Source organism: Acinonyx jubatus, chromosome A2, assembly GCF_027475565.1.
Source record: "Acinonyx jubatus isolate Ajub_Pintada_27869175 chromosome A2, VMU_Ajub_asm_v1.0, whole genome shotgun sequence".
Lineage (NCBI taxonomy): Eukaryota > Metazoa > Chordata > Mammalia > Carnivora > Felidae > Acinonyx > Acinonyx jubatus.
Genome location: NC_069383.1, coordinates 49126747 through 49150000, shown reverse-complemented (window position 1 = coordinate 49150000; position 23254 = coordinate 49126747). Strand labels below are relative to the sequence as shown.

General features: G+C 41.5%; 2 protein-coding genes and 1 long non-coding RNA gene across 3 annotated transcripts in view; 1 reads left to right on the top strand and 2 right to left on the bottom strand.

The window, feature by feature from the left end:
* Positions 1-4991, bottom strand: part of HIBADH (3-hydroxyisobutyrate dehydrogenase) — a 108676-nt gene extending 103685 nt beyond the window's left edge. Inside the window, exon 1 of the mRNA XM_027075168.2 lies at positions 4747-4991. Within this exon, the coding sequence (XP_026930969.1) occupies positions 4747-4837 (91 nt within the window). The 5' untranslated portion in view covers positions 4838-4991. The remainder of the gene's footprint in view (positions 1-4746) is intronic.
* A 3-nt stretch (positions 4992-4994) lies between these two features.
* LOC128314762 (uncharacterized) lies at positions 4995-16105 on the top strand. Its single transcript, XR_008296776.1, has 4 exons — positions 4995-6189; positions 7199-7373; positions 11798-11867; positions 15779-16105. It is a non-coding gene; the product is annotated as an uncharacterized LOC128314762 (long non-coding RNA).
* Positions 16106-20923: 4818 nt separating this feature from the next.
* Positions 20924-21440, bottom strand: LOC113604224 (cytochrome c oxidase assembly protein COX14-like). Its single transcript, XM_027075776.2, has one exon. It carries the CDS (start codon positions 21297-21299, stop codon positions 21036-21038), a length of 264 nt encoding a protein of 87 aa, XP_026931577.1. The 5' UTR covers positions 21300-21440; the 3' UTR covers positions 20924-21035.
* Positions 21441-23254: the final 1814 nt, after the last annotated feature.

The following is a 23254-nucleotide window of genomic DNA, read 5'->3' as shown; positions in this document are numbered from 1 at the left end:
CTCTCTCTCTCTCTCTCTCTCTCAAAATAAATAAATAAGCTTAAAAAAAAATAACTAAACCAATCATTGTGATGCCATCTCTCTACATCTGACTGGTTCCACAGACTGACAGCCCTGAATAAAATATTTGGAAATGCTGTGAGTAATCTGAATATGGAAGAGAGAATGAACTAGAAATTAACAAAAGGATTGTATCTAATCAGCAAATTTCTGTGACTATCAGTAACACTACTTAAGTGGCAGCCAAGAAGAACACAGACCACAGACAACAGAAGTTACCCAGAATAAGAGCAGGAGGTGGAGAAAAAATAATACCCAGAATGCTGTTAAAGGCATTGCTGAAATCCCTGATTATAAATAAGTCTGAAGTCTCAGCTGGATAGAGACAAACCTAGAGAGGACTTAACGAAACGAGGGAGCAGAAAAGTGTCTATGTATTTGGGGGAAGAAAAGGGGGTCACAGGACCAAGTGTAAGGATGATGATATACAGCATGTTGGTTAACAGAATGGTGGGGCGGGGGGGATATTAACCAGAAGACTAGTTCAACTTTTGAAATATTGACAGTATAGAATTTCTAGCAATGATATTTTGGATGAGCTGAAGTAGAGTGTTGATGTAAGTTGTTCAAGTTGAGGCCCAGCTATGGGCTCAGTTGTTCTCTTCATTTCACCTTTGCTTGGAGCAAAGACAGAAAAGGAGAGTATAATTATATGATTTAATGTCAAAAGAGAAGAGAGTATTTACTGATCCTATTTAAGAACTCTGAATTTAGAAGACCTAGGTTCCTATCTAGGCAAGGTCACTTCTTAGATGTGTGCCCTTGAACCGACAAGTTACTTAACTTCTCTAACCATTAAGTTTTATCAACAAGAGTAACTAGTTCAGGTTACCTGAAGATACTTAAGGACTGCTTGAGATAATACATGTAAAGCGTCAAATGGTGACTGGCACATGAGAGTCAATAAGTATTTGTTACTTTCACTATCCAGTAGTCAAGCAGCAGCACTGGGGTACAAGTCCTAGGCCAAATTCCCATTTTGCCTAGCAGGTAAGGAGAGCCAGAGTGTTAGAAAAAGGGATAGGGAGTATTTTAGGGGATGCTCTCTATCTAAAGAAAGAAGCTCTTAGTTAAGATGAAGCATCAGGAGTGTTCAGACAATATTTATATATGCTTCCGGGGTGCTTGGATAGCTCAGTTGGTTAAGCACCTGATTCTTAATTTCAACTCAGGTCACGATCTCATGGTTCATGGGATCAAGCCCTGTATCGGGCTCTGCGCTGACAGCACAGAGCCTGTTTCGGATTCTCTCTCTCCCTCACTTTCTGATCCATGCCCGCTCACACGTGTGTGTGTGTGTATGTGTGTGTGCTCTCTCTCTCAAAAGAAATAAACATTTTTTTTTTAAAAAAGAATATGCTCCCAAAAAGGTAGAAATTCAAATAAGTATAATAGAATTATTACCCTAAAAGCTTTCAAACTTAAATAATATATCTTCCTTTAAATAAGCCACACACATCAATGTGTAGAAACAGCAGAATTAGACCAAAGCTATAATCGGGCTGGCAGAAAAATCAGTCAACATGATACACAGGTGTCATTGGTTGAATGATAAAGAAACCAGCTACAAAATTTGGCAACATTAGTTTCTAAATCCACAGATATAAATTTATAAGTTATGTTCTTTTTCTCCAGTGAGACAGGGGCAAAGCTATCCATGTCTTGGTAATATTCAGTACTACCAAAAACCAGGCTACTCTAAATTTCAAAATGCAAAAATTGAAGAAAACTGGAAAATATGAAAAGTATCATGGTAAGGGGAAGAGCTTACCTCACTACCCCACTATTAGCATTTTGCACAGCCCTTCCAGTCTTTTAAGTTCAATTCCTCATTATATTGTGAGATTATAAGGTATATACGACTTTGTATCCTACTCTATCACATGATATTATGTCTGAACTATTTTATTTGCTTTAATACTATTACCAAACTAAGGGTGGTGACTTACTCTACAAAGACCTTTATCATTTCAGTCAAGACATTTTAGAAATACATATCCTCCCTACGTAATCTCACCAGCCTAAGGTCAACTTTCGGTCCAAGGACAACACGGAGCTTTTCAGAGTGTCGTGTACAACCCTAGAGGTTTAAGGGAAAAACGCCACATATTTCATTTATAGTATGTGTTCCTTTGAAAATAGAGAATATTTTGAAATTGAAAACCGAAAATAGATTTCATACATACAAAAAAGAGCCAGTAATTTTAAAAACTTATTCCCATTTCTGCACATGATGCTGGTTAATTTTTCCATTCCACCTTTGGTTAGGTGGTCATTTTAAGATGACCTGATACAAATTATTTTTCCATGTACATGCTGATGAGTCACAATAAATACAAAGGACCTATAATTGGGAGGGGTTTTTTTAATTTTTTTTAACATTTATTTATTATTGAGAGACAGAAAGAGACAGACAGTGAGCAGGGGAGGGGCAGAGAGAGGGAGACACAGAATCCGAAGCAGGCTCCAGGCTCTGAGCCGTCAGCACAGAGCCCAACGTGGGGCTCGAACTAACAAACCGCGAGATCATGACCTGAGCACAAGTCAGACGCTTAACTGAGCCACCCAGGTGCCCCCCAAAACAAAACTTTTTAATAAATGGTGATAAAATAGTAATATATGTGCGGCTTAATATTTCTCTTATTTTTCCTTTTTGATGCTTTAAACATTTTAAAATTAAGATATGCTATTAATCGGGAACATTTAGGTCTTTTTTTTTTCTTTTTTTTAGTAAATAAATTGTATGGATCTTTCCAATGGTATCATCCATGATATAACCATCCTAAACATAATATGGAAACAAGTATCCCACATAATTCAGAACACTAAATAATGTTACTATTTGAACATGTTCTTTTTCTTTATGTCCCTAGACTCTAAATTTGCACGTAAAACTTTAAAAAAAATTTTTTAAGACTTCAATTTCAAAAAAAAATTAACATAAAAGTAAATTTAGTAAAGTTAACAGAAACATTTAAAACAATTCCACTGAGTAAAAACAATTGTTGAAGTTTTAAGTAATCACCAAAAAATGAAATATTTAAAATTTATCATCAATCTATATTCATACACCTTTGGGTCAAAGAACCTAAAGAACAAGATTATATGCCTAGCCAGCATTGTGAAGTAGACCCATCGAGTTTAGAGGCAAGTATGACAGTTTTAGGCCTCCGGCCCTTTTGAAAGAACTTTCATAACTCTAAAGGGTGCATCAAAGGTTCATTAAAATATCATTAGAACACCTTGTAAAACCACTAAACAGCACATATGTCTTCCCTGGCTAATCAAAACTGAAAGAATAGCACATTCATGTGAAAACTGGTGCTACATTTAGTACTGTGGAGAAGTGACTAATATATATACTTTTTAAGTATCTCCAAAGTGGGAGGCATTTTTTTTGTAGCTCAGTACATACATGTTAGCTCAAACAGTGGTTCCACTCAAGTTTAGCAGATTCTGTAAGTTTGTATCTTGTTACCGTGATTCTGTATCAGACATCTGTTCTCTTGAATCACATGGAGCCTGCCTGTCTCAAGCCAGATAGGAAATTCACTGTTCCTAGGTTTTACCCAGCGGGAGGAAGGGGAGCTATTAAGAACTAAGTTCCCAGCCTGCTACAGTTTTAAGTGATCAGAAAAAATTAATACCAAGGCTTTAAAAAAAAAAAAAAATCCTGGGTATGAAACTGCTCAACAATGCATTGTTAAAACTCTCAAACTCTTACTGAAAGCATGAATTGAAAGAACTATTACTGCCACTATTTATTACAATGGCAGTATCCCCACAAATCAACCAATTTTTCAATTAGTAGAACTGTGTAGTAGAAATGCAGGAATGAGGAAGAATGAAGAAGAATCAAGAACTACTTTCCAAATCCTGCTGCGATGCCCTAATTCATTCCAGCTCTTCACCAGAAAACTGACAAAGATTAGATCTCTGAGGATCTAAAACCTGCCTCTTCCTAAGCCGATGATTAGCTGTCATAACTTAAAATGGTATGCGGGGGAAGGAACAGAATAGCTTCAGGCCAAAATTTTGAGGACGCTGAAAGTGTCTCGGTTAATAATTTGACAGAAGTGCAAAGAAAGGGCTGCAGCGGCGGCCCGCCTTGCTAATCAAAAGTGACTTAAAACTTTACTGGACTTGTCACCTGGTTTGTATACACAACCACTTGTGTAAGACCATCCTACGCGATTAAGGTGGTTAAACAAAAAGCAAGCCCGAAGCCAAAGGTTCGCCTGCCAGGGTGCACCCTGGGGGGGGTGGGGGGAAGTGGCGGGGGGGTTTGAAAGGTCAACGGGAGCTGTAAGCCCAGGGGTCGCAGGGGTAGATGGCCGGTCGCCCTTGGGGTTGGGCCCTCCAATTGTCCTCGGATTCCTAACTCCGAAAAGCACGCCCCAGAGCCAAATTCTCCTCCCTTACCCCCACCTCTTCCCACCCCTTAAGTCTCGAAAAAAAGACGCTGAACGCCATTCATCTGGATCCCGGGCGGGGGTAGTGGGGACGAAGCACTAGCTGTGCGAGAGGTAGCCGCAGAAGAGGCCAGGCCTTGGGACCAGCCAAAATTGGGGGTTTTAAGCCCGGATCCAACCGCAGCGCCTCCCGTGAAAACACCTCTTCTGCCGTCAGGGAGCGAGAAGCGGGCAGCCAGAGGAAGGACTGGGGGAGAAGGCGCGAGGTCCTTACCCACTGCAAGGCTGGCCACTGCCGGACGCTGCCGGCGGCTCCAAAACCGGAGGCCGGAGGCGGCTCCACGGAGCCGTAAGGAGGCTGCCATGCTGCCCGGCCCCCCGCCTCCCCGCGGTGACCTCCGCGGCTCCCGGCTCGCCCACTGATTGCGAGTGTGCGCGGCGGAGCGGGCGGGATCCGCCGCGGCGTGGGGCCGCGCGCGCACGCGCTCTGCAGTTCGGGGTCGGCACCCACCCGCGAGGGGAGGAGCGCGACGCCGAGAGGCGCGGCCCGGCGAGCCAGGGGTCGTCAATCCGCTTAGGAACAGGGGACCAGGCCAATCAGATTCTCAGGTCCCCTCTCTTCGCTAACCACCAATAGGAAGGCTTTTCGAGCCCCACCCACATCAAGGGCCTGGCCCCGCCCCCTAGCTCCTCCTTCCTCTACAGACAGCGGGCGCGAGTCTCCTTGTTTATCAAAACGCAGCGGGTGTGTGAGAGGCGGTGACTGCCGCTCACTGCAGCCTCCAACGAGCTCTTGACCTCGCAGAACCGCCCCTCGGAGGGTGTAACGGCGTGAGTTGCTTCCACTGAGACGGAGACGAAATTTTAGTTCGCGGCTGCTGCAATTTTTAGGCAAGAGCAGAAATTCCTAGCTTGTCTTAAAGTATAGGGACCCATGTTTAACTTCAGTAATTTGCGGATCTCCTGATGTTAGTATTTGTATTTTGAGCATCTGTTCGTTGAGGAACAAGAGAAATCTACCATAAATGTAGTAACTTTTAAATTAATTTGATTTTATTTAACACAACAGTTTCTCCATAAATTTGAAAAAGAGTAGGAAAACAAGTTGGGAACCTTGTTCTCTTTGAAGGGTAGAATTACTGGCAACTTGTACTCTCTGATATGTATTTCTCTAATGTTTGAAAATTCTGCATTTCATAAGCAAAATCTAAGGATAAATGAAAATCCAGAAAGTTGTCTAAAGGTGTTTGGGTCAAAGAGAGATATTTCTTCACTCTTCTGCCGGTGTTTGGTGTACATATTTGAATCTTGGGACCCTTTGGCAATAATTGCAGGGCTTTCCATCTCCACTGACCCCAGCGAAGGGTTGTGAGACATGCAAAGGAAGAGTTGCAACCTTTGCTGGAAAGGTAGTACAGGAAGAAAAACAGTGAGGAGTGGCTAGGAGAATAGAAATCCCAGGGTGTCCACCCCCTCTAAATTCTTTCTATTTAATCATTTGCCCAGATTGTGCTCACGCAACCTTTTAATCTAAGTAGCAGAATCAACAGATTTGACTTTGACCTTCATTTTTGCTTCACTCCAAAGCAAAGAGTTGGAAGTGCCTACAGAAAGGAAAGGAACTGAATAATTTCCAAGCAGATTCTGTCATGTTTCTGGGCATGCTAGCAATATTTCCAGAACCTGGTACAGAGTGCAAGGTTCAGATTTGTAACTGGTAAGAAAACAATTTCCCTTCTTTGGCTGTCTCTCCACCCCAACCCTCCACCCTCCACCAACCAAAAGGAAGAAGGGAGGAAGCAAGGGGGAAAAATCATTCCAGCTACTGGGACAGTCTCCTAGATTTGGGTTCTCACCCAAATCTATTTATTGGTTTCTGGAGCATGTCCTACCAGATCCTCTCTTTGCAGTTTATTTAGGTTTTAGCTGGGATAAACCTCCTGCAACCAATAAACATAGCCCTACGGATTTCTATAATTAACTGCTGAAATGTGTTCTGCCTTTCAACTATGTCAGCCTACATAGCAGAGCTATTTGCAACACAGGACAACCTATCAATTCATCTCCAGCTCCTAAAGTTTATATCCCAGTCCTCTTGAGATTTTATATCCAATCAGATTGTTTTTGTCATTTTTATTGTGAGCTACTGTTTTTGTTTCTCTAGGTTGTTTATAGGGATCTTTTCTTGAAAATGAGTATTTCTTTACACAGAGTTGCCTCCTATGAAAAACATTTTGCTAGGACTCAAAAGGGAGAAAGGGGGAAGGGGCTCAGAAAAAAGAGCAGGCAGAACTAAAGCTGGGCATGAGGTCTTTTTAATTTGTGCTTTCTTTAAAAAAAAGAAAACACTAATGTGATGGCTTTGAAAATGGAATGAGTGCATTAAAAATATTTGACTCTTTTTTCCTTAACCAGAACCAGGATATAAGTCACAGTTTCTCCATATCCCTACATCATGTAGTTCAATATCTCCTCCCAGAAGCCCGATACTGATTCACAAATTAAGGCTCTAAGATTTTCATAGATGTTTATGATAAGCATTATGATTTTTAAGTAATTACTATCTGGAGGTGCTTGCAGATATTACTGTATTTGCAAAGGCTGTTACTGCCTCTGGCTGCTTTATTTGATTGCCTTCCTGATATCTTTGTTTGAAGCGCATTGCAACTTCTCCCTAGATCTCTGCCAAGTAGTTTTGTTTGAAGTTGTGTTTCAATACATTACAGGCTCTTCGCTTCTGCTTCTGGGAAGATGGAGTAAGTCTACTTTTCTCTATCCCTCCAAAAAAGTACAACTAAAAACTCTGGACATTATATATAAAACAAATTAAAGAAACTCTGAAAAGTAGAGGAAAAACAGCATACTAGCTAGGGACCTCAGGACCCAAAGAGGAACACAGAGGTAAGTTCCTGGGTGTTTGTTTAGCCTTATACTCCCATACTGTGTACTAGAGAAGCCAAAAACTAGAACCCTGGGGCACCTGGGTGGCTCAGTTGGTGAAGCGTCCCGACTCTTGATCTCAGCTCAGGTGCTGGTCTCAGGGTTGTAAGTTCAAGCCCTGTAGTAGGCTCTACACTTTGTGTGGAGTCTACTTAAAAAACAAACAAACGAACAAAAACCTAGAAACCCAAAAATGCCAAGAGATGCAGACGGAACTGCCCCAGTAAAAGGCTATCCCCTTTAGGCAGAGGATGAGAAAAGGACAGCCTACCAAGACATTAGAAAATAACTACTCTGCTGTAGATAAATAGCAACAGTCAAAACCTATGACCCCCCCCATTCCTACAAAGGCCAAGCAAGGAGCCTAGACTTGCACACTCTATAGGCTATAATGAAACACCCCAACATCCTAATACCCCAGTACCCCTGTACCTCAATCCCACTGGTGTGATGTCGGAGATGGCAAAGTCGAGAGCCAGGACTTCTATCCCCACTGCTGAATTATAACAAGTACCCCTCCACACACACGTGTCCCCATCCCGTTGCTCACAGTGCCATTGGAGACTACATGGGGAACCTGGATTTCCACCCCTACCTGACAGTAATGAGACACCCCTCCTCCTCCCTGTTGAGATGCAGTCAGAGGAGAAGCCTAACTGAGAGTCAAGAGTCAGGACTTTCGCCACTGTCTCCTGTAAGGAGGCCAAGCATCCCCACTATAACACCAGTGGAGGCCACATAGGGAGCAGTAATGAGGCCCTCTTACCCCTCCCAGCTAAGGAAGTATCAGTGGAAGCCTAGTGGGGAGTTGTAGTTCCTAGTGGGAGCCTAGCCCACCAATAATGAGGACCCCCACCCCTACTCCCTCAATGTCTACATGGACAGAAGAGGGAACCTACACTTCTGCCCTTACCTGGCATTGACAAAGACCATGCACCCTCTATTCCTTTGCCAGGGCAGTGTCAGGGGAAGTCAGGCTCTGCTTTGTTTGTTTGGTTTCTGTTTAAAGATATAATTACCAGAGAGGCCCGTGACATAATTTTGGTAGCCTTCAATCACTCTGATATTTCCCGTTCAGATGATTTCTACATCTGGCCCAGTTCACCTGTAAAGAGTATATAAATCAGTGGTTTGCAATCCCAAATGCATGTTAAACTGTCTTCAAAATACCAAAGCTCAGTTCTTGTCCACAAGCATTTTCTGGAGTAAGTCATAGAGCATTTGAATTTGGTTTTAATTTCTTCAAATGATTCTGCTGCACAGTGAATACTGAGAGCCATAGCCATAGTAAAACAAAAGCCATAAAAGATGCTTAGGAACTAATCATGCTGGCAGTGACAGTGGGCATAGAGGAAAAAAAGGCAGGTATGAAATATACCTGGGAGGCAAACTGTTATTGCCAATTACTTCCGGAAGTTGAAGCACGCTTGAAAGAAAAATATTCTAGGTAGAGCCCTAGGTTTTTGGCTTGGGTGACTGAATAAATGAAAGTGTCATTGCCCCATGTGGGGAACGGGGTCATGTTGAGTTTGAGATAGATATGTCCAGGGGCAATTGGCCAGTTGAAGAATCCAAGTTAGAAACATATTTGGAAATTACGGGCTAAAAATGAACAAATCAGGAGACTATAGATGCTGGAGAGGATGTGGAAAAATGGGAACCCTCCTGCACTGTTGGTGGGAATGCAAATTGGTGCAGCCACTCTGGAAAACAGTGTGGAGGTTCCTCAAAAAATTAAAAACAGAAATACCCTATGGCCCAGCAATGGCACTACTAGGAATTTGCCCAAGGGATGCATAGGGACATAGGGGCACTTGTACCCCAATGTTTATAGCAGCACTCTCAACAATGGCCAAATTATGGAAAGAGCCTAAATGTCCATCAACTGATGAATGGATAAAGAAATGGTGGTTTATATACACAATGGAGTACTACATGGCAATGAGAAAGAATGAAATATGGCCCTTTGTAGCAACGTGGATGGAACTGGAGAGTGTGATGCTAAGTGAAATAAGCCATAAAGAGAAAGACAGATACCATATGGTTTCACTCTTATGTGGATCCTGAGAAACTTAACAGAAACCCATGGGGGAGGGGAAGGAAAAAAAAAAAAAAGAGGTTAGAGTGGGAGAGAGCCAAAGCATAAGAGACTGTTAAAAACTGAGAACAAACTGAGGGTTGATGGGGGGTGGGAGGGAGGGGAGGGTGGGTGATGGGTATTGAGGAGGGCACCTTTTGGGATGAGCACTGGGTGTTGTATGGAAACCAATTTGACAATAAATTTCATATATTAAAAAAAAAAGGAAATTACGGGCTAATAGATGGTAATGTAGGTCATGAGTATAGATGGCATCATTATGAACATTTTATTTTTTATTTTTTCATTATGAGAGTTTTATTTTTTTTAATTTTTTTTAACGTTTTATTTATTTTTGAGACAGAGAGAGACAGAGCATGAACAGGGAAGGGGCAGAGAGAGAGGGAGACACAGAATCTGAAACAGGCTCCAGGCTCTGAGCTGTCAGCACAGAGCCCGACTCGGGGCTCGAACTCACGGACCGCGAGATCATGACCTGACCGCGAGATCATGACCTGAGCCGAAGTCGGACGCTTAACCGACTGAGCCACCCAGGCGCCCCTCATTATGAGAGTTTTAAAGGAACATGGTTGGGGCGTCTGCCTGGCTCAGTCATTAGAGCAAGCAACTCTTGATCTCTGGGTCATGAATTCCAGCCCCATGTTATGGGTAGAGTTAACTTAAAAAAAAAATTTTTTTAATATTAAAAAAAAAACAATAAAGGAACACGGTTGATGATAAAACTCCAGAGAACACCCTAAGGAAGAATTAGAGCTTGTGAAAACAGAGGGAGGGGCCAGAGGAGGAGAAAAACAGGGAGCAGCATCAGAGAAAAGTCCAAGGCAGGAGAAAAATTCAAGGGGGGAGTATTTCACAGGGGGCAGTTATTATCAAATAAGTGGTAAGATAAGTGCAAAGATAAGTCTTTGTAGGCTTTTGCAACCAAGAGTTCGTGTTGGCTTTAGTAAGGGAGAGCAGATATAGTGAAACCATGGAGCCAGATCACAGTACATCAAGGAGAGAATGACACGTGGCAAAATGGAGAAATCAAGGCAGTGATTACTGTCCACTTATTCAAGAAACTTGGCCTGTGAAGGAAGGAAGAAATGAGAGGGAAGTAAATTCAAAAAGAGGCTTTTATTTATGTGTTTTCATTTGAAAGGGGAAAGACATCTGAGTTATGTTTAAATGCTAAGAGGAAGAAGTAAGGAGACTGAGTTGAAGGAGGGGATGCCGGTAGATAATAGTTTGGGGGTTATCACTGAATAATCCCCAGGATTCTTCCTCTTCAATTAAAAAAAAAAAATTATTTCTTGTTTAGTTTCTATGTGAGACCTGTAGTCAAAAGAAAGCATGCAGAAAGCCTCAGTTAATAAAGCTGTGGATTTTCTTTCCAGAACAATCCTACAAACACAAGTATAGTGAGGTGTAATAACTTTTTTTTTAATGTTTATTTTTGAGAGAGAGACAGAGCACGAGCGGGGCTCGAACTCACAGACTGCAGTATCATGACCTAAGCCAACGTCAGACACTTAACTGACTGAGCCATCCAGGTGCCCTAATAACTTTTAAAAATATAGATCAAGGGGTGCCTGGGTGGCTCAGTCGGTTGAGTGTCCAGCTTCAGCTCGGGTCACGATCTCACGGTTGGTGGGTTCGAGCCCCGCTCAGAGCCTGGAGCCTGCTTCCGATTCTGTGTCTCCCTCCCTTTCTGTCCCTCCCCTGCTCACACTCTGTCTGTCTGTCTGTCTGTCTCTCTCTCTCTCTCTCTCTCAAAATCAATAAACATTAAATTTAAAAAATTTTTCATATAAAAAAAGAATTGATTACAGTTCTAATCAGAGGGACAAACTAGTTGCCAATTCTTGTTCGCTTATGGTTCCTGTTTTCTATTACCTGATGATACGAAAATGACCATGGGTTGAGCAGAAGCCCCAGTCTACTCAATGACTTTCTGCCCTAAGTTACTCATCCCTTAGGGAAATGAATCTTGACATAGGTAACATTCTGGGTGCCCATTCAGATCAAAAGAATAACTTTTGGTCAAGCATATATTGAGACTATATTTATCCATTGTTCTAATTTTTTTTAAGAAGCACTTAAAAAAAGCATGCTTTCTGATCCATAGGTTGTAACACTAGAAATCTACCAGAAAGAAATAATCATAGAAGGATATGTTCATAGAAGTGTTATTTATAAAAGGAGGGACAATAAAAGTATACAAAAAGGAAGGACTAGACTAAACATATTCTGTTACCTATAGACTGTAGAGCCCTCTCCCCCAATATCTGTTCTTCCTTTCTTCCAGGATAATAGAATTTCTAGCTGGAGACGTGGCTAACTAGCATAAAAACTGAATTTCCCAGCGTCTGTTGCAGGTAGGTTTGGCAATATAACTAAGTTCTGGCCATTGGGACATAAGCATAGTAGAAACCAAGAGAATTTAACTTCTGTCTTGTTAACTCATTGTTATTTTGTGGTTTGGGTCACTCACAGACAAACCGAATGCTGACTTATAGATACGTACACATTTATGAAAACATTTACTTATGTATTTATGTATTTATTTCTTTAAATGCTTATTTATTTTTGAGAGAGTGCGAGCAGGGGAGGGGCAGAGAGAGAGGGCGACAGAGAATTCCAAGCAGGCTCCCCACTGTCAGCACAGAGCCTGACATGAGGCTCAAACCCACAAACCGCGAGATCACGACCTGGACATTTAACTGACTGAAACACCGAGGCACCCCTATGAAAACATTTAAAATATTGTTTCCTAAAAATGTTTACTAGTACAGGAAAATTCCCCTTATATAATGTTAAGTGAAAAAAAAAAATCAAGATTCAAAACTGTTCTTGCAATGTTTTGCAATTTTGTATTATATTAAGTATATACATATATGCATAGAAAAAAGTAGGATTAAGGATGTTTTTTTCTTCTCTCTGATTTTCTTTACCTTTCCAACCTCACCATCCACAAAAATCAATTCCAGATGAATAAAAGAGTTATGTATGGAAAGAAAAACTTTAAAGCTATTTGAAGAAAATATGGAAGAGTATCTTTGGAATAAGGAAAATTTTTTTTTCTCTTTTTTCGAATGTCTACTTATTTTTTATTTTTATTTTTTTAACTTTTTTAAATGTTTATTTATTTTTGAGAGAGACAGAATATGAGTGGGGGAGGGGCAGAGAGAGAGGGAGACACAGAATCTGAAGCAGGCTCCAGCTCTGAGCCATCAGCACAGAGCATGACGCGGGGCTCGAACTCACGAACCATGAGATCATGACCTGAGCTGAAGTCAGAAGCTCAACCGACTGAGCCACCCAGGCGCCCCGGAATGTTCACTTATTTTTTAAAGAGAGAGAGAGCACGAACAGGGAAGGGGCGGCGGGGTGGGGGGTGGGGGCAGAGGATCCAAAACGGGCTCTGCACTGACAGCAGCAAGCCTGACGCAGGGCTCAAGCTCATGAACCATGAGATCGTGGCCTAGCCAAAGTCCGATGTTCAACCAACTGAACCACCCAGGCACCACAGGAGGAATTTTTTTAACAAGTCACAAAAACACAAACAATAAAAAATGTATTAATACATTCAATAGCATTATAATTAAGAACATCTGCTCATCAAAATATAGCAAAAAATAAAGAAACAAGCCACTGGGAAAAGATGTTTGCAACACATAAAACCATCAAAGGATCAGTATCCAAAATATAAATATATTTTTAAAAGTTTTTATTTTTAAGTAATCTCCACACCCAATGTGGGGCTCAAACTCACAGACCCAGATCAAGAGTCATATGCGACACCAACTGAGCCAAGCCAGGTACCCCACCACAATAAATTTTTTAAATCCTACAAATCAACATGAAACACATAAACAACCAATAGAAAAAGAAGTAAAGGATTAAAAAACAGGCATTAATAATCATGAGATGTATATTAAAATCACAATGAAGAGGTGGAGGAACTGGAACTTTCTTACCACGGGTAGAAGGAGTGTAAATTAGGTCAACAACATTGGAAAATTCTTTGGCATTACCCAGTAAAGTTGCCTAAACTCAGTAATTCCTCTCTTAAATATTCAGTTTAGTGAAATGCATCTATATGTTCATCAGGAGTCCTATGCAGGAAAAATCATATTATTGTTCCAGTGGCAAAAAACTGGAAACAATCCAAATATCCAACAGAACAGGGAAATACATAGTGGTATATGCATAAAAAGGAATGTCATTGTGGCAATGAGAATGAATGCAAATCACTGTTCTCACTAACATGCATGACCCTCAAAAACAATGTTGAGTGAGTCGCAAAAGAAAAAATACCTTTTTTTTTTTTTTTTAGGTAGGCTTCATGCCCAGCGAACAGGGCTTGAACTCATGACCCTGAGATCAAGACCTGAGCTGAGATCAAGAGTCCAACACTTAACTGACTGAGCCACCCAGGCACCCCAATAGAAAAAATAGAGCTCAGAACAGGCAGAACAAAAAGTATTTCTTTGTATGATTATATACACATGTAGTAAAACAATGTTAAAGTAAGAGACTGATTAACACCAATTTTGGTGTAGAGGTCACCTCTGAGCAGGAGGAAGGGGAGGCAGGATGATTAGGAAGAGGCACATGGCAACCTACAAAGCTATTAGCCAAATTCTGTCTCTTTTTTACAAGTTTATTTATTTATTTTGAGAGCGAGAGAAAGAACAAGTCAGGAGCTGTCCACTGTCAACACAAAGCCTGACTTGGGACTTGAACACAGCAACCGCGAGATCATGACCTGAGCCAAAGCTGGACACTTCGTCGACTGAACCACCCAGGTGCCTCAGTGAAGTTCTGTTTCTTAAGCTTGTGATAGATACGAGCAATTGTTTTATTCTTCTTTAAATAATAATGTCATTGGGGCACCTGGGTGGCTCAGTCAGTTAAGCGTCTGACTTCGGCTCAGGTCATGATCTCACAGCTTGTGAATTCAAGCCCCGAGTTGGGCTCTGTGCTGACAGCTCAAGAGCCTGGAGCCTGCTTCAGATTCTCTGTCTCCCTCTCTCTCTCTGCCCCTCCCCCACTCACACTCTGTATCTCTCTCTCAAAAAAAATAAATAAACATTAAAAAAAATAATAATAATGCCATTATTAAACATGTATATATCATACACTCTTGTGGGTATATTTATAATTTAAAAGAGTTCTATAAAAGGAACAACTTGGAGCTAATTTTTTTTTTTTATTCTTTTATTTTGAGAGAGATAAAGACAGTGAGAGTGGGAAAGGGGCAGAGAGAGAGGGAGAGAATCCCAAGCAGACTCTGCTGCCAGCACAGAGCCCGACACGGGGCTCGAACCCACGAAGCTGTGAGATCATGACCTGAGCCGAAACCAAGAGTCAGATGCTCAACCAACTGAGCCACCCAGGTGCCCCATTGGACCTAATTTTTAAAAACTAAGCACGTATCCCTAGTGTGTCTGAGAATGTACATTTGTTAAGGTTAGGACACACTTCATGGGGATCATTTACAGGTTCAGACAAATTATTCAAAGAAATCAAGGTGTTTTATATATTCTTGGTCTTCCCAGTCTCATTTGCAACTAAACATGGCTATGTGACTAAATTTGGGCTAACAGGCTATGAGCTGAAGTGCTGTGTGCCACTTCTAAATCTTTCATTAAGTTGGACCTCCTTGCCCTGGACATTTTCTTTCTAATTCCCCCATGTATTGAGTTTGAACCATGTGGTTGAAGATAATACTCAGGGAGTGATGGAAAAAAACCTGCATCTCTGATGGAACCTGGGCCTCTGTTCTTATGGACCAGGATTACATGGATAGCCCTGAACCTCTTAGCTAGACAATACATTTAAGTCCCTATACCCGGAAATCTTTTTTTGCGGCCGGAAGTTGTCCCTTGATTAATAAAGCCAGTGTCCTTCTTTATACGTTCCTTGGAAACATCTGTAAATAAGGCATGACTCTGAAAACGGAACAGTGCACGTGTGGTATCATCATGGAGAAGAGCAGCTGCTTCCACGCCTTAGAAATTTCACTTTCTCACTTCCTAGGAGTTCCAGGCCCTGACACCCTGGGACAAGTTGGCTAAAAACCACAAGAGACCAAAGCTGACACCAGAATGCAAATTGATTAATTTATTAGGTAAATTAAAACAGCGACACCCACGCAGGCATAATTAGCACATTCCATCCCCCTACAACCAAGCTACACGGAAAGCTAAGTCATCAGAAGTTGTTTCAGTGACTTGGCAGAAAATTGTAAAGTTCATGTGGTAAACTCGTTCTCTCCCCCGAGGGAGACCTGACGGGAATATAGAAGATGGCTTCCTGAGCGTAAAATCAAAACAAGAGGAAACAGGTGAGGTAAGTGTATAGCGATGATCCTTTTACCTTGGAAACTGGAGTGACAGGAGTAAAATAAAACCCCAAAATCTCTTATCTTTATCTTTACATCTGAAATGGCGCTGCAGCTGGGAGCAAAAATAGGTCAAAGGCAGAAGGTAAGGCTTCCTTTTCCTGACCCTAACCCTGTATCCTCCCACAGATGAACAACTGACACATTCTTTTTTTCTTTTTAATGTTTTACATTTTTTTTCTTTCCTTTTCTCTCTTTCTTTTTTTTCTTTTTTCTTTTATTTTTTTTAATTTTTTTTTTTCAGCGTTTATTTATTTTTGGGACAGACAGAGACAGAGCATGAACGGGGGAGGGGCAGAGAGAGAGGGAGACACAGAACCGGAAACAGGCTCCAGGCTCTGAGCCATCAGCCCAGAGCCTGACGCGGGGCTCGAACTCACGGACCGTGAGATCGTGACCTGGCTGAAGTCGGACGCTTAACCGACTGCGCCACCCAGGCGCCCCTTTTTTTTCTTTTTTAGAGAAAGAGAGACAGTGTGCAAGTGGGGAAGGGGCAGAGAGAGAGGGAGACACAGAATCTGAAGCAGGCTCCAGGCTCCAGGCCCTGAGCTGTCATCACAGAGCCCGATGCAGGGCTTAAACTCACAGACCATGAGATCACTGGTAACCGACCGAGCCACCCAAGCGCCCCATTGACTGACACATTCTTAAGATGTGATAATAACTTCAAACTGGTTACACTGCAGTTTTCTGAGCCTTCAAGCTATCCTTCAGGTTTTTTTGTTTTATAGCTAAACTCCTGGATTTTTTTTATTTTATCTCCTTTACTAGTTATCAGGGCATATCGTGATAGCCCTGAAGTATGTAGAACATCCCATGAATTCACTTTCTAAGAAAACAGTAATTATATCTTATAACAGTAATAATAACATCTGTAATTTTTTGAATGTGTACCATATGCCAGGCACTGTAAGTTCTTTACATGGATTAATTCAGGTTTACCTTTCAACAACCCTAGGAAGTAATTATAATTATCATTTACATTTTAAGATGAGATGATCAGAGCATAAAGAGGTCATTAATTTGTCTAAGATCACACTGGACTCAAAAACCAAGCAATCTGATTTTAAAGTCCATGCTCATTTTCTGTCTCAAAAAAATCAGGTCACCTTCCCATTAACAAATTAAACCCTGCTTTTTTTTAATGTTTATTTATTTTTAAAAAAATTAATCTTTATTTATTATTGAGAGAGAGAGAGGACTGTGAGCAGAGGAGGAACAGATAGAGAGAGAGAGAGAGAGAGAATCCCAAGCAGGCTCCATGCTGCCAACACAGAGCCCTATGCAGGGCTCGAACCCACAAACCACGTGATCAGGACCTGAGCTAAAATCTACAGTTGGATGCTCAACCGACTGAGCCACCCAGGTGCCCCTAAACCTTGCTTTTCTGTGAGACAGAAAAACTGATGACGCCTCATAGGGCTTTGTTTAGTATATTTTTGAATATTTGTTACTTAAAAAATATTCAGTGCTATAGCTAATCTACCCTGTCCATAAAAATACACAAACAACTTGCATTTTCTAGGGTTGAAAAATGAAAATCCTTCTTAATAACTCCTTCCATACTTTTTTACTCTTCTATTTGTGAACATTTTGTCCCTAAAATGATTCCTGACTGCAGCTGTATCAAGATTGGTATTCTGGGGGGCGCCTGGGTGGTGCAGTCGGTTAAGCGTCCGACTTCAGCCAGGTCACGATCTCGCCGTCCGTGAGTTCGAGCCCCGCGTCAGGCTCTGGGCTGATGGCTCGGAGCCTGGAGCCTGTTTCCGATTCTGTGTCTCCCTCTCTCTCTGCCCCTCCCCCGTTCATGCTCTGTCTCTCTCTGTCCCAAAAATAAATTAAAAACGTTGAAAAACAAATTAAAAAAAAATGGTATTCTGGTGCACCTCAGTGGCTCAGTCAGTGAAGCGTCCAATTCTTGGTTTCGGCTCAAGTCATGATCTTGCAGTTCTGTGAGTTTGAGCCCCTCATCAGGCTTTGCGCTTGCAGCTCAGAGCTTGCTTACGATTATCTCTTTCCCTCTCTCTTTGGCCCTCCCCCACTCATGCTGTCTCTATCTCTCTCAAATAAATAAACTTCAAAAAATGGTATTTCTTAAGACATTCATTACAGCAAAAAGATACAAAGCAAAAGCAGTGAAGGTAGAAGGTACATGGGCAAAATCCAGAGGAAACCACATGCAAGTTTCTAAGAATCATCCCCCAACGGAGTCACATGGGATACACTTAATTCCCCAACAATGAGGTCTGATTACATATGTAAAATGTTGTCTACCAGGGAAGCTCATTAGAGATTCAGTGCCCAAAGTTTTTACTGGAGGCTGGTCACATAGGCAGCCACTACCTAGGACAAAATTCTAGACTCCAGAAGGAAAGCAGGTGTTCAGCATTAACCACATCATCAGTACAAGCACTTTAGGTTCAGTGAGCCATTCTTATTAGTTAGGATGGTGGGAACCCTTCCCAAATCCAAGATCCCAGGCACTCACCAAGGGCTAACCTTGTAAGGATACTTCTCAAAGGATAGCATTTGGTCTGCGGAATTAACTCTTTTTTGAATACCTAAGGAAGCACAAATAAAGGAGATCTGGTAGAACACGTTTAAGGCAAAGTCCTTGAGGGAGAGCCAAGAGTCTGAATCTGCAGCTCCCAGATATATATATTGTCAAGTCCAAAGGTTCTGCAGCCAGACAGTGAATGAGAAAGAAAACCAAAGATGGGAAAGCAAGCAGGAACCTGACTGAATTAAAGCCCACTGATGGTTTTGATCAGAGGCGATTGGTCCCAAATGCCGCTGTGTGCCCAGGGTACCCCTCCTGGTGCACAGCTGAACCAACTGCTTAAAACTACAGAGTCAAGTCTGGCAAATGCTCTCCAGATGCCCCAGACCATGGCAAAGACACATCAGGGAAGAAAGCCTGAGGCTGGTCACTGAGGTGAGTATTGTCTTAGAAAGCCAGGGTCATGCCAGTTTTGGGGGCCTCGCCCTTCCCACTGTTCCAACTTCTTTGGTACCAGGCAGAGTCTAAAGTCTCTACAGTGTTTGACACATATCTAAGCAACCGTTCTGAGTATCACAGAGGCTGACTTCCGTGGACAGTATTCCCATAACATATAGCCAACTGTTCCTACATCTGTCCGTGCTTGGCAAAGCTCTGGAAAAACTCTGACAGCAGTGTGATCTGGGAGAAAGGAAGTCCTCCCATACAACTCTAGCCAGTTATATGTCCCAGCAGACAAAGCTTGGATCCAGGCCTTTCTGCTGTGCCAGGATGCAAACTGAGAGGGCCACTGGGACCCTTTCAAGAGAACTAATTTGACTCATTAGGGAATCTAATAGTCCCATATGCAACATAACTTCTTTCATTAGTCAGACAAATAAAGGATACTCTTGACCAAAAGATAAGTCAGTGATTCCCAGGGAGCTCTTATTCCTTTTCCTGTCCCCTAAGCCTGCTAGGGATAGTGTCATACAATTTAATCATAAACCATCTTTTTTTCTGTGGGCCTATCTCAGGCGTGATGGGGCTGCTGATAAAGATAATTTATCTGTCATCTGTTCCCGCTCATGCTTGGCACTCGACACTCAACCATGCACCTGCAAGATGCACCTGAACCATGTACCTGCAAAATATGGTGAAATAGCATAGACCACCAAATGGTTTCCTTTCCTACAGAGCCCTTATACTTGTAGCTCATACTTGTAAGGCATTTTAAATCCAGGTCCAAGTCGCTTTCCCCCTACCCTACACCGATGACGAAGGATCCATGAACCAAGTGCTAGAATATTTCAGATTTCGGCCATCTTCTTCTTTTTTTTAATAGGCCATCTTCTTGGGGCGCCTGGATGGCTCAGTCGGTTAAGCGTCTGACTTTGGCTCAGGTCATGATCTCACGTTTCATGACTTTGAGCCCTGCGTCAAGCTCTGTGCTGACAGCTCAAGAGCCTGGATCCTGCTTCAGATTCTGTGTCCCCCTCTCTCTCTGTCCCTCCCCCTGCTCACACTCTGCCTCTCTCTCTCTCTCTCTCTCTCAAAAACAAATAAACGTTTAAAAAAATTAATAAAAAGAAAAAAGAATTTAAAAAAATAGGCCATCTTCTTAATAGAGGTGGCACCACTCACTTTAAAAGTATTTTGACGCTTTACAAAAATTTTTACAAGCATATGGTAAAATTCAAGCAGCATGAAAGGACAATGAAAGCGAATGTTCATCTCATTTCAGGTATCGTCCACCTCTCTAGAGTCAACCGTGGACTCATTTCACACATGTATATGTATATGTTCTTGTTTCTATTCAAACACAAGCTCAATATACACATTGTTCTATTGTGTTCTATTGTTCTATTGTTTTTGTACTTTGGGTATATTACACGGAGATCATTTCAAATCACATGTACAGATTTATCTCATTCTTTAAAAAATTGTTTTAAACGTTTATTTATTTTGAGAGAGAGAGAGACAGAATGTGAGCAGGGGAGTGGCAGAGAGAGACACACGCACAGAATCTGAAGCAGGCTCCAGGCTCTGAGCCGTCAGCACAGAGCCCAAAGTAGGGCTCCAACCCTCGAGCTGTGAGATCACGACCTGAGCCAAAGTTGGACGCCCAACCGACTGAGCCACCCAGGTGCCCCTATCTCATTCTTTTTAAAGGCTGCATGATATTCTATTGTATGGATGCACCACAATTCATTTAACTAATTCTAATTTTTTGCCACTGTGAATAATGGTGAAATGAACATCCTTAAATTGACATATTTGAAGAAGATGTGAGTACACATGTGAGGATAAATTTCTAGAGATATAATAAGTGGGTCAGAAAGTATATACATTTTAGAATTTAATGGTTATTGTCAAATTGGTAGAACCCCTTTACAAGGGCTTTGGCAGTAGCCATTAAAATAAAAGATGCATACACATTTTACATGGCAGAATATTTAATGTCTGTAGATGTGCCTCATCCTCCCATTCTTGTTGTGATTCAACAGCCTCCCCTAACTGGCAGTACTAGAGAAAACATGGGTACTTTTTCTCAGCAGTATTAAGGCCCTGGTTCTCTTGACTTGGAAATGATTGCAGGTGAGATCATTCCACAGCATGCCTCAGGCCCCTCTGCTCAAGGAAAGTAGCCCCCCAGTTCTACAGGACTCCTGAGGTCTCCTGTTCTTCTGCAGCCTGGCATTGGGAGCAGTGCCACTGGAGATAGTGGTAGGCTTGGGCACTGCAGAAGTAGTCCCCATGTACAGCAAAGAGCATCATGGAGGTAAAGAAGGTCTTGTAGCCAATGTCAGCAGGTTGCTTGGCAGTTGATATGTTGTCCCCACCTAGGACTCGGCTCTGGACATGAGAGTGGGCACCATGTGCCCAATACAGCACAGATCCACTCCCCTGAGCCAGATACATACATGTATGTATATAAATTCGAGTTAGTTAACATATCGTGTAATAATGATTTCAGGAATAGAATTTAGTGATTCATCACTTACGTGTAACACCCAGAGCTCTTCCCAACAGTGCCCTCCTTAATGCCCCTCACCCATTTAGCCCGTCTCCCCACCCAACACCCCACCAGCAACCTTCAGTTTGTTCTCTGTATTTAAGAGTCTCTGAGGGTTTGTCTCCCTCTCTGTTTTTATATTATTTTTTGCTTCCCTTCCCCTATATTCATCTGTTTTGTTTCTTAAATTCCACATATGTGTGAAGTCATATGATATTTGTCTTTCTCTGACTGCCTTATTTCACTTGGCATAATATACTCTAGTCCCATCCACATTGTTGCAAATGGCAAGATTTCGTTCTTTTTGATCACCGTGTAATATTCCATTGTATATATGTATACCACATCTTCTTTACCCATTCATCAGCCAATGGACATTCAGGCTCTTTCCATACTTCGGCTATGGTTGATAGGATGCATACACTTTTTAAACATCATAGTCAAATGGATTGTTTTTCCTTATCCTCTTCCATTAAAATAAAAAATGCATGCATTTTTTATATCATAGTCAAATAGATTTTTTTTCCTTATACCACTCCAGTTGCTCAAAATTATACTATATTTTAGATTGATTAACAGACTGTGGCTTTATGTGAGTTTTGTTTGTTTTCCTGGAGTTTCTAATTGCCTTGCTTTCTATTTTTTTTTTCCTTTGTGAAATGGAACATGCCTTCTTCACCACATCCAAATATCTTCCAACACCTTATTTATTCTATGTGTAGCATAGAATTTATTCCTTTTTAATTACATTATATATATATATATATATATATATATATATATATATATATATATTTAGTTTCCACTGAATAGTTGCTCTAATTTGGAAAAACGTATTTCTAGACGTGCAGCATTAGCAGTCATTTGGAATTTCTGTTGACTAAAGACTGGGTAGTTCCATGTTTTCTGTACTCCAGGTCATTTTCTTTCTGATTTCCCTCTTTGTGTTTTCTCAGGTACAGTGAGTAACTTCTCATGAAAGGGAGCTCTGAGTCCTTGAATATCTTCATCTTGTTTTATTGCTCACTTGACAGTTTGACTCCAAGTTTCGAACTCCAGAAAGTCTCTGTGATTCCACTAGACAGATTTACTCCTCCTGCCACTGATTGTATCTGGGTTGTGGCTTCCTTCCCTCTGTTTAATCCATCACATTGTTCCATCTCTTTTCTGACTTCCATAAATTAACAAAACAAAACTGTCATCCGTCGGTGAGTCTCATCCTACTCTCTTCATTCTTGTGATTTTATTTCCTTTTTTGATTTTTATTCCTTTACTATCATATGAATTGCATCCAGATCAAACAGTGCAGTTTGCCATTCGAATGGGAAGCTGCTCCCTAATCCTTCTGATTTTTTTTAGAGCCTCAAAATAATTGCGTTGGTTGTTATCATGGACAAGGATTCACCTGTCTACTTTTTTCCACGAGCAAGTAGCCTGTGGTGAGATCTAACCACTTGTGTAGTCATGTAAATTGAACTATATGGGTGGGAATAAAATGTCATCTTTTGGAAACATTAAGCACTTAGCATTTCACAATTGTTTTAAAGTATTACCACAGGAGCACCTGGGTGGTTCAGTCGGTTAAGTGTCCAACTGTGGCTCAGGTCACAATCTCGTGGTTTGTGAGTTTGAGCCCCCCGTCGGGGTCTGCACTGACAGTGCAGAGCCTGCTTGGGATTCTCTCTGTCTCCCTTTCTCTCTGCCCTTTCCCTGCTCTCTCACTCTCTGTCTTTCTCTCTCAAAATAAATAAATAAACTTAAAAAAATAAAGTATTACCATAGACGTTATAGGAATCTACTTGACTATCAAAACATTCAAGGAAATAACTGAATGAGTATTCCTTTTAAGCATTAGTAACAG

Excerpts from the sequence above, each read along its gene's own strand:
- LOC113604224 (XM_027075776.2), bottom strand. The coding sequence starts at position 21,299 with ATGTATCTGGCTCAGGGGAGTGGATCTGTGCTGTATTGGGCACATGGT.